At 34.9% G+C, this 15,359-nt stretch overlaps 1 protein-coding gene across 1 annotated transcript in view; it reads left to right on the forward strand.

The window, feature by feature from the left end:
• Positions 1–15,359, forward strand: part of LOC140147301 (uncharacterized) — a 91,008-nt gene that overhangs the window by 54,723 nt on the left and 20,926 nt on the right. The window contains exons 7-10 of the mRNA XM_072169080.1: positions 5,081–5,237; positions 8,842–9,017; positions 13,564–13,686; positions 14,233–14,268. Coding sequence (XP_072025181.1) covers positions 5,081–5,237; positions 8,842–9,017; positions 13,564–13,686; positions 14,233–14,268 — 492 coding nt within the window. The remainder of the gene's footprint in view (positions 1–5,080; positions 5,238–8,841; positions 9,018–13,563; positions 13,687–14,232; positions 14,269–15,359) is intronic.

A 15,359-nucleotide genomic window follows, 5' to 3' on the forward strand; every position in this document is an offset into this window, starting at 1 on the left:
GGCTGAGAGAAAATAAATTTATATCCCTTCTAAAAAACATTTATCACTGTTCTAAAAGAAATAGCACAAACCTTTCAGTTATATTGGAATTAAGATTCAACAGAAGTAACCCAGGTACTTCAATGGATAAGACAATCATGATTGAGACCAGTCCTAGATTGAGAAATATGAACAAGAGGAATTGAAAATATTCTCTGTTGAACTACTTGCAGGTCTCGGGAACTGTGGATGAACTTTGTATGTTGTATATGATATGTTTCAATTTACTAATCACTTCAGGGATACATTTACGAACCATTTCAAGTATAGCAGTAAGAGCACTATGTGATTCATCCATATAAAAATGGGCTAAACCACTATTTCAATTGATTGTTGAAATTAATTAACCCCTGCCCCACCAAATTTTGTTTCAGCAGATGTCCTTCCTTCCATTTAGTTCTTCCCATAAGACCCGCCTAAAAATTCTTGCAACGTTACACATTCATGTGTTCATCAATTATTATTTTTGAGTTATTTTCAATTACATGATATATTTACCAAAACAGAAAAATATATTCTTTTAATTTTACAATTCATGTAGACATGATTTTATGTAGAATATTATGCTAAAATGCTTCACAATTTTTGTCCTAATTTTTGTTGTTGAAGTCCCCTTTATATTTTGCCAGCTTTGTTACATCATGCAGATCCTGTGCTGAATTTTTTATGAACAGAATAAATTGTGTGCATCCGCACTGAAAGAGACAAATATGATTTGAACAAAACAAATAACTATATTCAGCAGATGTTAGGGATTCATTTTGACCATATAGTCTTTTGTCTCAGTTGCACACAGAGATATAAAAGAATATAAAGTCTCTTACTCAGATCTTCTATGAATGCTGGACCAGGTAAATAACATTGAAATGACAAGAGGCAGTTTGTTTGAGTGCTGAAATTGTTGGGATTCAAAAGTGTCATGTCAAGATGAAATATAAATGTATAATCATGATATCTGTCTTTGCAGTGTCCCATCAGTTTAATGCAAAAGCACTTTCTGTTAAAATGGTAATTTGTCTAAATGTTCAGACTGTAATATTTGCAATTCGCATAATGAATTAGGTATTTTGATATGGATGTCCTTGGCCCTTGCATATTAATAATATGTTCCACAGATTTTTGACCCTTCTGCTAAGTATCTAATACAGTCATTTTGATCATGTGAATGATTATGATCATGTGAATGATAAAGTTTGCTGAGAATAGCCCTAAAAGTCAAATTACAGAATATATGGCCTACAGTTCCACTTCCCAATGTTTATAATTCACAATTATTGTAATACACAGTAGCAAACAAATTCATACATAAATGAAGCATTTACAATGTTGCTAAATCATAGTGCAGTTTTAGTCCTGTGGAAAGTATGATACATGTTACATTATTTTTCATAGCTGCAACAAATACCCCACCCCAAATATGGTTTACTTCATGCTACCTTACATCAACTGAATTTAAGCATGTTGATGATTATCTGATCAATATTTTTATGAAAAACATCCTTTGGAAAAATCAACTGGTGCTGCTATTAGTAATGTGAAATTTTATCCTTGTAAATATTATCTCCTTTCATATATTAATCACTAGCCATGGCGCCAGTTGTTCATTATTTTCCCTGACAGCGTTATTCAGTGCCAGTTTGATTCCAAATATGTATATTTTGGTCATAGTTTTACTTAAAATAAACATGTATTTCAGTGGTAATACAAGAAAGTGAACAGTATTTGCATGAAATAAACAGCTGATGATATATATAGTAGGTGATGAGACAGGTCTGCATGTGTGGGTTTTTGTTTGGGGGGGGGAAATAAATTGCTTCATATAATTCTAACAAGAAAACAAGCAATTTTTGGAATTAGTTTAGTTTGAAAAAACAATACTATTACAAATATTTGTATATAACCACAGCACAAACTAGCAATGGGTCGTGAATAAGGTGATATTATTTTTTTTAGTGGTCAATGGCAACCATAAACAAAATATTTTACTCTTATAGTACATTTGTGGATTTCATGTTTTACAAAACAAGGGAAATTTATAATGCATATATGTTTAATGACTGGCTGCAGAGAAATAGAAAATTGAAAACAAAGCTCATGATCAATTTAACCGCATTGATTAACCGATAGGTGATACACAGATGGTAATTATTCAAAACAATGTCAAATAATTAACAGGCAATAATTGTGCATCTGCATGTCACTGTACTCTGCTGTCTAAAGGTAGGAGTAATTAATACCAATGTTTCGATATTAAACATGAATAGGTGCTTCTCTGTATGTGGTAGACAGTCTAATAATAATAATTATTATGGTTACCGTTAAACAACCTTTGGGGACTTTGTTACATGAATGAATAGGGAAATTCCTGTTTAGTTCTAATATTATGGTTACCATAAAACAACATTTCATAGACTTTGATACATGGATAGGGAAATTCCTGTTTAATGGGGATTTTATAAACAAAATATAAATAGGCCGATCTAGTGCATTGTACAGGGAGGCAAGTGTTATAGTAACCGGTAGAGACCCTTGGTTTGTGAGAAGGGAAATTCCCACTTTGGTAGTATGGTAATGTTACTATGATGCAATGCAGGAGTCTGCAGTGTAGGATCCCTTCTTTTGTGTAAATGTTACAACCGAAACAAATATTCAACATCTAAATAAAATGCATGAACTTTCTCAGTTTTAGGATACAGGCATTAAAGCAATAATGTGTGATTTGCATAAAGAGTAGATTCCTATTTAAATGTTTGTTTTCACTGATCACATTATCCCCTTTTAATTTCGAACCAAACAAATGAGGTATAGCGAAGAAAATTGTGATTTCATTCCAGCGCCTACAATGCGTGTACTACGCTCGCCGATCGGAACATGTAATACTACACAGAGCATGGCGCTCGATGTGTGTACACATAAGCTGACATGCACGGGAGATGTTAGCAAGCAGTCGATCGATGAACTCTGAATAAAACCGGTCGACCGGTTTTATAAATATAAAAGTTAAATTTTACTGTTATTAAAGCACTTCAGGCTTAGTCTTTTACATGGTATTTTAGTACACCACTGGGCATTATACATGTAATTGTGCAAAAAGTAGAAATCCGAGTAAAATTGAGGGTGTCGCTGTGAAGCAAATCACACATTATGTCTTTAAATGACTTTTAAAATAATGATAGCTGGTTAATTCTCGAGAGTTCAGATGTCTGCAAGGTATCCAAGGACAAAACAGATACTTAGTATGGATGTAATATGAGTTGTTTGTTGCCAATATCAAGGATGTGCTTATTGGTTTAAACGGTTGTTGACATTTCTTGTGTCAGTTCTATCAATACTTGTTTCCCTTTAAAATATATCCAAAAGAATACAGTTGTCGATGCTAGCATTTCTACAGCACAATATCATTGCCTTTGTATAAATGTTATCACACTGAAACAGAAAAGGATCTAATGAATGAAACCTGAACTAAAATGCAGGAAGAAATGCAGGAAGTAGGTGGAACTGGTGCAAACCATCTACTCACTACATTATACTCATAGTTATTCTAACCTTTCACTACTGTCATAACTGACATATTAGGGGCAAGAATGACACATGTTCTAGATCTTGACACATTATAGCTGTTCATTTTTGCAGCTTTGTAGAGTAATAAGAATGAAAATGAAAGCTGCATGTATGTATTAAAGCTTGCTACTGCTTTTTTTTTGTTCATGTGCCTCACACAAGAACTGACTCAGACTAGTAGATTCTACACCAATGCTTATTAGCATTTTTGTGAAGGGGCTCTTGAGGGCAATGTAACCTGCAGGGAATATTAAGGATAGTGTAGGGGAATTTGTGTCGAATCTAATAATAATGTGATGTAGTTGCTGAGAATCTGCTGCATGTTTTGCTAGTGTAATGAAATTAAGAAATAATAACACATAAAAGAGCTAAAAGAAAGAAACTTGCACATTAATGTGAAAGGTTTCTCATTCAGTAGAATGGAAACAAAAAACCACATTCCCTTGTCATCATTCTTCCCCATATCTAAGCGGAGAATGACCGAGCAAGGTCTACTTGCATTTTCATATGTGTAAGGAAGCACCGCGTGTTCCTCGTCATTCCCAAAGGCAAAATTCTCAAGTGTCCGATGTGATAAGTGTGTCTAGGCAGCACTTTTTTTATTACACGTTGGATGTCAAAGGGAAATTTTCACATTTTCCAATCAGCAAATAGCTATCGTTTGAGGTTGGACATATTGGCTGCATTAATGTAACTTCAGAAAACATCCCAATTAGGCTCTTTATCTGCTAGGCATTGTGTGCTTTGTAATAGGATACATGGAAATGGCGCTACTTGATCAATTGAGTTTGGAAGAAAATCAAATATTGCGTTGGTTTCAATTACTGTAAAATCTCATTGTATAGGTATGAGTTTCTAAGAAAATACAATTTATCCAGAAGAAATTATGAAGAAATTTAAGCAGTAGAATATAACACTGTTAGATATCTTCAATCAGCTTGATGTATACTTAATGTGTAGGAGTGAAATTTTCAATGCCATTTAAGGAACTTGAAACAATTTTCTGCTCTGTTGAATAAAACACTATAATGAATATCCTTTTCAGTCTTGTTCCACTTCGTTACCTGCTATTGCATAAGAAGGGAATGTCATCCAAATAATTTGATTTTTATAGAAACAACCTGTTATTCATCTCACAAATTATGAATGTAGACTGAGGTTGGTCCAACTTTTGAAACTAATACCGAATTATTAATCTGATGACATCAATAAATTGGATGACTTTCAAGTATAGGTTGCATCACATGTACGTACGCTGAGTTTAGCATTAACATTTTCTAGGAAAAGGAAATTGAATTGTTTCTACAACTACTGTAAATCTATATGTCTAAAGTTGCTGTGATATATGACAGAGAATTGAATCAATATAATCTTTCTTTTTTGTTTATAATCATGCTCTTGCACTAGTTTTTATGTGTGTAATTCCATCATAACACTTGTTTGAACAAACTATTTCTTTCTTTGCTTTTCTGTTAACTAGGTGAGGTCATCTCTCATCAACGAAGAAGATCACAAGACTGTTTCCAAGAGTATCCGTGACCGGGTCCACATAGTTAAGAAGAACAGGGTGAAAAGAGAACTAGAGAAACAAGAGAGGGAAAAGGTTGAGAAAGATCGGAAAGAAAAGGACAATAATGGTAAGTTCAGTTTTCATGTGAAGGATACTTAATGCCAGACTAGAGTGAATTGTAAACTATGTAGCCATTTAATTGCATTAAAATGCTTGGTTAGTGCATTTTAATGTTCGGTAAATATATTTTAATGTTCGCCAAAAAGCTGTGTAATCTGTGAGACAACAATTTAATTTCTTCCTATTCCATGAAGTGCATTTTAATGTTCGGTAATTATATTTTAATGTTTAACAAAAAGCTGTGTAATCTGTGAGACAACAATTTCATTTCTACCCATTCCCATCAATTATGTTAATAAACTGAAGAAAAGTTTGTAGCATTTAAAAATGATTCGATAGTCTTGAAAGATTTGCTCGACAGACGAAGCTTGAAGGTAAATATTTGATTCTGCCACCCAATTTAATGTTCCTATATTATTCTGTATTGTTGATATTGTAGCGTTGTGCCTCAGCGGTAATAGCAGTAATTGTATGGTGCAATACTAATTAAATAATCTGATCTTTCCAAATATTTGAAAGGGGGCTGGATATGAATTTTCATGAGGGACCGGCATTTTAGCCGATGATTGATGATACTGCCAGGGGATATTACACAAAATACTCCCAAGCTACCCAAATTTCAAAGTGTAACAGTTAATTGAATAAAATTCAGCAATTGGTATGCACTGTGACATTTTATAATTTCTGCATTTGATGTTTTGAACTTACCGGAGAGTCAAACATCAGTCAAAGGTAGAGAATGACGCATGAAATTGGGCAAGATTTTATCGTATTAATTTTGTGTGCGAATGTATATTAGAGATACTCGCCAGAGGACAGAAAATATCAAAGCCAGTTACATCAGCATTCATCAAAGTTATAGGTTCAAAGTCCCTCACTTATCAAAGAGTTAGTTGTACTGTTCAAGATGAATTGATATAACACAGACATGAGGAAGAATATTGCAAAACCTAATTTTTAAAGACCAAAACAAGGATGAATAATTATGAACAAAGAAAGTTATGGATTATACTTATATGAATTGAATTGTAGACATAGAACTTCCTTTCAATTTGTCATGTTTATCCGTAATTTCAAGTCTAAATTTCCTTCCAAACACCAGTTTTCCAGGAAAGTGATTCTCATATGTCCCACCTTTATCATGCCTTTTTCAGGAAAGTGATTCCCAAATGTCCCACCTTTACCATGCCTATAGCCAGCACACATGAATTTTATTCTATAGTTGTAGCACCAAGAGATCTGAACTTCATGCCCCAGTGTAAGATTCAACTGCTTTTATATTTGACTTGATGTGAAGTACTTTTTACATTTTTATAATTATTGTCTGGGCTCTTTCAGTGAACTCAAAGACAACAGCATGTCCTTTAGTAATTTAAGATGCTGTGAAAAGCTATTAATTTCACATTATTGCTTTGAACTAGTAGTAGTAATGTGCAATTAGTAACACATGTAATCAATGTAAGTCGGTATTTTCTTACTGACTGACTAGACATGTCAAAAAACAGATATTCAATACATAATGCAAAACATGCTCGTGCATTTAATGATATTTGCACGCCAGCCGTGCATGTATCAGGATGGTTTCCAGACTATAAGAAATGTAAGTTTTATGTTAAGTCAAAAATGTAAAATTTGTAATGATGGGGAGCATCTCTTTTGAATATCTGTTTCAGAATAAAGCTCTCTTGATCCCATTACTCTCAGTATGACACAGAAGTGCAGTTGCATATAGATAGACCAGTTAAATTTTGATACAGTTATCACGGCTTGTTAAGTCATGGAAGAGATTGCACTATCATTACAGGGTTGTATCTAGGATGAGGTGATCACCTGTAAAGTACAGAGTCTTTACCCCTTACATGGATCTTCTATCTCACTATCTAAATAATATTCTCCCTGCAAAATAAAACCAAAAAATAAATTTATTTCTAGCAAATTACCAGAATGCTTTTGCAAAGCATACATATAATTGGAAGTGTTTTAGAGGCGTATGCACATTGTGCGTCACAGCCAGGCACAACATGCACTTTGTAGCCAAGAACCTTGTTTCGAGATAACTGTGAAGAGGTTCGCTAGGAACCAAAAAGTACAAATATATCCATTAGGATGTTACACAACTTCCTTGAACATTCCTTGAACATTTGATACGTTAGAATCATGTTCATATGGAACATTGTTATCTTCACCTGTCAAGCCATTGTCAAGAAGATGAGCAAAAGAGTCCTTTCTCACCCTATCGCCTTGGGGCAATTTGGTCATTCTGTGTAGCTTCCATAATTGGTGATTGTTTCTCATCGTATTGTTTTTCAATTTCATCCTATAAGCCTTTACCCATTGTCCAAACAAAGTGAATATCAGAATATGTTCACAGTTTTGCTTCAGGCATAACTACAAGTGGAGAATAATAACGTTGACATTTTCTCCATTCATCCTGATTATTTTTTGTTTCATAAGCATGTTTTCCTTTTATCATTGGCTAATTGAAGTAGGTAGTTTTAGTGCAACCTCTAGACACAGATGCACCTAAGTAATTTGTTTTTCATTATTGCTAGATGGACATGCTTCAGTGTGGCCAGCAGCGTAGAAATAATAAAAATTGCAGTTTGCAATAGTCATGAAATTATAACCGTATGTAGAGGTAGAGAGATCTTGTTTGATTGGCAAGTGCTTTTAGTTGAGAATTGATGACTAGGTTGATAAGGTAGCTCAATCTTCTAGTAGTGTAGATTGCAAGTCTGATATGGTTAAACTTCAGCTGAAGTGTTTCAACTGGTTCTTTTTTGTTCACTAGTAACAGATGAAAAGATTACCCAAATATTATATACAGCCAATTTTCTATGTTTTAAATAGAAAGTCATGTTATGTTTCATTCTGAATTTGAGTAAATGGATGTAAATATTGCTTGCCAAATATAAACCAGTTGTCATAGCAAATGATGACATGAGCGAGGTACTACGCAGGAAATCCCATGCCAGTTAGCATTAACTTGTCCAGGATTTGCAGGTATCATATTTTTCATGTGTGTTAAAAAAAACAAGGGGGTGTTAGCAAGTTATGCTTAGATGTTGTACATAGGCATTAATGTTCACACATTATAATCCTTAATTGGAGGATACAGTTATATCTTTTTGTCAAACTTTGTGGATGCTGTCTTGTGGCTTGATTCCAATTTGTTAAGGAAGTTTTGTCACTTCCTCCTTCGTAGGTCACCTGTCAAATGACATTGTTGGTGCATGTTAACTCATACCCGTGTTCATTTCCTAGTAGGGCTGAAAGCTGTGGTCTAGCAGGCCGGCCGGCATCTAATCATTGGGAAGTCACATGGTCTCTGTTCAGTGTCCGACCAACCAAGTGGTTTGGGTGGAGAGGATGTGGAAGGACAACAACACTTAGCAAAAGCGGATACAATTAGATAACTAATCTAACACCAGTGAAACTTCAGTGGTGACACTGAACCAAATGCTTAATCCTGTGGTGTTGTGAGCATTCAGCATACATGTTTGTGATGTCTTCCCCAACTTCCCCAGCAGGTATTATGTATTATAAAATTGTACAATGGAGCCCTCCACCTTACATCAAACTAACAAAACCTTGGTTTCCATATTCTGCAGGCGAGAGTGTACCTACTGCAGATAGTGGCATGGGCTCGTCTATTGCGCCGTCAGACATGTCAGGTGTGTCCTATGGAGTATCCCAGCCGCACTCTCAGATCCTTAATGCATCACAGCAGCCCCATGTACAGCCGCATTCCCAGCCTCAGATATCACAATTCCAACCAATTCCACAAGTAAGTATGTCACTGTCAGGTGTGTGTGTCTGTGTGTTTACATATTTCAGCATATTTATTATGATAAATGAGTGGTCTGTAGACTAAAATATATGAAGATGTTTACTGGGTAAGTAAGGTCAATTTGCTGAGATCACAAGAGCTGCCTGCTCAAGAAGTTGAGCAGTGACGTCAATGCGGTTTTTATGATAGTGGTGTGAAATTGCATGTGTTGACCAGAAATTGCAGAGCCCTTCTGAGGGTTAGTTTGTGCATGTGATTTATTACAGAGATTGCTAGGATGTGAAGTATCAGTACTGTCAACTTCAAGCTGAACAGGCTATAGTTGTAAACAGCACCAGTTTAAAACATTTAATGTTTTGTTGGTAGCAGCCTGTACAACATGTGAATAAATCATGGCACGATGGAGCGAGACTTGGGCATGTAATTTGCGTCATGTATAAAGTATCATTGTCATTTGCAATTCATTGGCATACCAAGCAAAGGGAATAACCAGGGTTCTGTCTAAATTAGATGATCAGCATGGCATGACGCATGTTTTGACACTGTGGATTAATTGGCCAGACAAGTGGAAAAGGTAGCCAAAGTGCAGACTTGAGTAAGACTATAAGGGGCACACATTATGTTTTGTAATTACTCTTGTCATTGCAAAACATAAATCATTTGGTTAATGTATCTATACGTTGTCATAGTTCTTTGTGCAATAAATGGTGTACATTGATACCTTCAAGGTTGAAGGTTCATTTCATTGGCAATCTCCTCAGCCCATAAAATACAAAAACAAACAAACAAACATACAGCAACCTGGCATGAAACTTTATGATATTGTTATTTATTAGTTTACAGTGTTATATTTTCCTCTTATGAATAGAGTATATTTCAATTGATTTTTATCTGCCTTATTTATTATTTTTTGTAAACAAATTCAATATTTTGTACCAGCCTGATATATTTTCAGACATGTGAGAAAATATTCCCTGTTGTCTGGAGAAACTAAATTGACTATTATTGAACTGCATATATAAACATACGATGCGAGTCGTGACCACATGGACGATTGTCCAAGAGATTGTGGCTTTGTGTAGTTATGAAAGTAACAGTCAAAATGCGCTTTGGTTATTCCCCGGGCTATTCAATCTAGTGACTGAAAGTTGAGTGAAAATCAGAAGTAGTGGAAATGCAGCATATGGTTCAAGTAGTCTTAAATCAAAAGAGAGACTATAAATTCTTATGCCTAAAGGCTGAATGTCATCCACCATTCTTCAAATATTGAGGAAAAAATTGTGCAAGTTCCCAGAAGTTTTGTGACGATTGCTAGACATCATGATGCCACGGCGTGATTGATTGAAACTGCGTAACGTATTTGAGGTGTTATCACGTTTCCAATTTACATAATCCACTACACACATGTCAGATACCCAGAGATTTATGGATGACAGTGTTAGTGCTCTTCATAAAATGCATGTTTCTTTCACCCAAAAAGAAGCACCGTTATAGTGGTAAAATGTGATGTGACAGAGGTACTAAATCCACTTAGTACACCTGAAGTAATCAGTCACATGTTAAACAAGTTGTTTCAACTGATTCTAAAGGATTGAATTCATACACGGATGTGAGTGCATTTATTTGTAGTACATGCAGGGAAGTTTCACATGCAGTTATTTGGTATTTTGACTTTTACATTTCCTCAAGATTGTAATAATGAATGTTATCAATGATGCATTGTTACTGGAGATAGCAATTTCATTGTTGGTACATGTTCAACAAAGGTTGATAACCATTACTTTGTTTCCTTACCATAAATAAGATGTGGGTTTTTCCAATTAATTAAATTAAAAATTTATCACTGTATTTTTGGACAGTACAACAATATATGGGAATAACCATTGCATTATTTTGATTAAATCCTGACGTATATGCATTCATATAATATTTATACGCAGGAAGCCTTCCCAAAATAGCATTGAATCCCAAACACACCAGTGGAGAGTTGTGTTGCTAGCCAGCAACTAATCCCGTGATGTCACTAGCTAAAAATATACATAGCAACTTAAAACTAACGTAGCAATAACACAACACAGCATTTATACTAGACAAGAAACCACTTGCGGATTTCTATCATGAAGTTTTCGATCACACTTCAATAAAATGCTGTCATATGAATGAACTAGATTCTCAGTGTAACTGGCATGATTAGCAAGTCTTAGAACTATGTAAATAATAGCAAGTCTTTGTTTTTTTATACATTTGCATGAAAGTTGCATCTCATCCCTTCCTGACCTGAGATAATGAGCAGAGTCGGTGATCCATAAATATACAGGAGACCGATGTGATTATGCAGCAATCTGTTACAGACTATCAACTTTTCAATACAAAGACTATGAATTTGTGATTCCGTGCTAATCAGAGAAAAGTGAAATTAAAAAAAACCCTATACATAATAGTGTCTAAATATAAAAATACATGATATATGGTGACTCACACAAGACAACTAACAAACATAATTGCTTTTCGTCATAAATCGGACAATGTGCCAACATGTTGGCAAATAATTCAAAATTTTAACCTGTGAATATCAAGTCTAATTTGATGCGTAGGAATAAAATTGTATTTACTTTGAAAGCCTCAGTCAGATAAACAGCAAAGGTGAAAGCATTTTAAGGCCAGCCATTTCATTAGCTTTTGAGGTCATTATTTTGTAGTTGCTTTGAATGTACTTGTTTTTATAGTGTTTTGTTTCTAATATGGCTGTATTAATCTTGCGGGATTGTGGCCAGTAATTTCAATTATTTAAGTATAATAATGGTAAACCTTAATCTGACGTTAGATTATTTGAATATAAAAAACAACAACAATGACACACTGTATGTCCCTTCTGATACAACACACCACACAAATTGGTTATATTTTAACTACAACTTGCACTAAATGATCAACTATTGTCTTGTTTAATTATCTTTGATGTGTTATATGTTGTTCTTTTTATGAATTAAATAATATTCTCATATTGAATGTTTATGAATATAATGGTAAGAATTTTTTCATGAGGGAGAATATGGACTGTTCCATTCACTCAACTTAGCAAATCATAATTTAACCAAATAAAAATATTCTTTCCATTTAACGAATAGAAACATTCAACATTCAATATTTTGTTTGATAAAAGTACTATATAAATTCCTTGTCTTCCACTTTTTGTGAATCACCAATAAAACATATAAATTGAAAAATAAATAACAGCAACACCCACACTTAAAATTGGAGAGATGTGGGGGTTACTGCATGTTATACGCTTGCGTTTGTCAATAGCTCCGTGTGAGTGCAATGAAAAAAGAATTGTGTGGAATAGTCTTTTTGCAGCTATCAAATAGCAAGCATCTTTTTAAAAGTTATAAATATATTGAGGGTTTTGTCTTATTAATAGATAAGCAATTTTGTTTTGCAGGTTTATATACAAAGTGACATGCGAAGACGATCAAACAGCCCCTATAATCCGTCAATTCCACATATATTAGTAGATAGAAGACCAAGTGCTCCCCCTGGTTTATCCATCCCAACCAATATTGGAGACAGGCGACCAACCACCTCAAGTCACCTGCATGTTTATAACGTGGAAGATAGACGTCCAAGTTGTCCAAATCAGCTAAATGCGCCTTTCGTTGCAGACATTCGGCGGCCAAGTTGTCCCCAAACATCGGTAAATGAAAACACACTGTGCTCCTATGCAGACAGGTGTTATCTGTGTTGCTCTACATTGATTGAATTGCTGTGACACTTGCCTTTCATCTTCAACAAAAGGCTCCAATGAGTCTTGCACACTTTCCTGATATTATTGACATACATAATGAATTGATGCACACATAAATTTCCTTAATAAGGCCAGCGATAGATGAAAAAAACCTGCTTTTGTGAGCGGTCCTTGTTTTCTATGTCATTAACTGATCTTTGCATACATAGTCAGGTGTACTTAATGTCTCATGAAGTTGACCTGACTCTGATGAATATGCTGTAATTGAGTACCTGTAAATGTCCAGAACATGTGACAAAATACAGGGAATGTTTTGTCCTGTTTGCAAGTGACAGTAGATCAGATACTTTTCCTTCAAAGACAATTTGCAAGCCAATTTGCTTCCTTCATTGCCATATCACCTTTTATATTTAAAAGTCAAGATAGCTACATTTTTATATTAGTCAAGATAGCCACAAATGACCACAAAGCAAATGATGCATTATTCAGAGAAGATATTTACATTTTGTGGAAGCATATGTTTGCTTTCAGAATTTCTTTCTCTTGCCTAGCCTTATAATTTTCATTATTAAAGATTTTGCAGCACCGGATGTTTGAGATGGCTCTTAACTTAATAAATCATTCATTCCACAGTTTTGGCTTTGAGGCTCTTTTCAAAGCATAACATTGATTGCTGTACCTTATATTTCACAGTGTGACGTGAATGAGTTGCTTACACCTGAAAGTAAAATGCAGGAGAGTGTTTACATTTAGTGTCATAGTCTCTTTCTTTGCTTAACTTTTCCCTATCTTTTACAGCAATATAATGCTCAACACACTCCAGGCGCCACAATGCCAAACCCTGCCACAGCGACAGCCCAACCAAACCAGCAGCAGCCCCATGCACATCAATCTGGAAATTATCAGATGGCCTCTGGACAGGTATGAATAGTTATTATCTCTCCCCTCTCCCACTCTAGCATGATGGTATTGAAATCTAAAGCTGCAACTCGAAACAAACAGATTTCTGTAACATTCAGAACTGTTAACATGTAGGTAAGTGTCTGGCAAACTTTGGTAGGATATGCCAGAAATGAAATAAGTTTGAAGAACATTAGAGGAACAGGTATTGAAAGACATATATATCCAGAATGTAATAGTTTGTGGCTTTGTTGAGTCACATCAAACAAAAAGAGAGAGAGAGAGGGGGGGGTTGGAAGAGGGCAATACAATGGGATGTGTTTTAATAGCAGCAATAAGAATTCATTATACTTCACTGGAGATGCAAACAATAGGTTCAGTTACACTCATTGATGTTCAGTCAGGGCCAGCTTTGAAATCGGAAACCTGCGATCGTAAACAGCAAGTATAATTTGTTCAGCAAAACCTAGCAAAAAACATAATACATTTATGTCTGTGTGAACGTGCATTTTTTAGTTTGAGGAAAGCATTTCTAAGCAGGCAATGTTTTTGCTTCGTTTATTCTAGTCCGATTCTCCAGTTCCCAATAGTAGCCAACAACAGGTTAGTAATGCAAGTGTTTGCTATGTTTGATAAGTTTTGTGAACTTGGATTTCTAGTGATTGTTTGTGCACACCAAACACTTAAGTAAGAAACCACATCACGCACCACACCAGGGACCGTGATGTTTAGTCATCTGCATGCCATGGGTTGATAGTCTACTTGTTGTTTTGTAGCTATGGCAAAGCCGAAAGGTAGTTACTATTTTTTTAATGTGGTAGGACATGATCAGCATCAAATGCTAGGGCTGGTAGCGTGTCAAATTCCAAAGCATGAGGAGTTAGAGTTTTTGTACAGCTGTACTTGATGTTGTTTCACTTAGAATGCGTGTAAGGTTTGCATGAATATAAATGTACAATTTTGATGTGGTACGTGGATGCCGATTTGCTGTGAACACATTAACATTGGCAATAAAACAAGCGTGGAATGCAAGTTATGTTGGAACTGTACACAGCTTTTGTAGCATGCATTAACAAGCAATCAAAAGTGGTTAGATTAATATGCAAATGTTTGTCATGACATGTGGGAAGCAGCAATGAATTTGATCTTTTTTTAGAAAATACATCATTTGAAATGCACTCACTCTTTGGAATGAAAAAAATCTTCAACTGTAACAACTTCAGCGATTGGTGAATTTATGCATTCCTATCAAGTTTATATAATCTCTGTGTTGCTCACATTGTATTTAATTAAAATGTATTAACGGTAAGAGATTTGTTCATACCTGAGCTGTTGTGATGGACTGAGCATAGTAATGAATATTTTGGAATGTGTAAGAAAAGAAATGGAAACATTGATTGCTCAAACCTGTGCTTGGAATTGAGGAATTGATGTTTTTCATATGCATTGCATTGAATGGAGTGGAAGAATAAAGCCTTGAAGTTATGAAAGAAGAAACTTGCTATAATGGTGTTTGGTGACAGAAAAACACACATTTGGGATATATAGAATATTGTCTTCTCATCAGTGATTCCAACCGTCATCAAGTATGATGCGTGCATATCTATGATAATACATACTACAGCTAGAATTTCAATCAGTAATGGACTGCTATATTTTGATTCACAGCTCAACTATTTAAATAAACACTTTAA

This window comes from Amphiura filiformis, chromosome 3 (genome assembly GCF_039555335.1).
Source record: "Amphiura filiformis chromosome 3, Afil_fr2py, whole genome shotgun sequence".
Lineage (NCBI taxonomy): Eukaryota > Metazoa > Echinodermata > Ophiuroidea > Amphilepidida > Amphiuridae > Amphiura > Amphiura filiformis.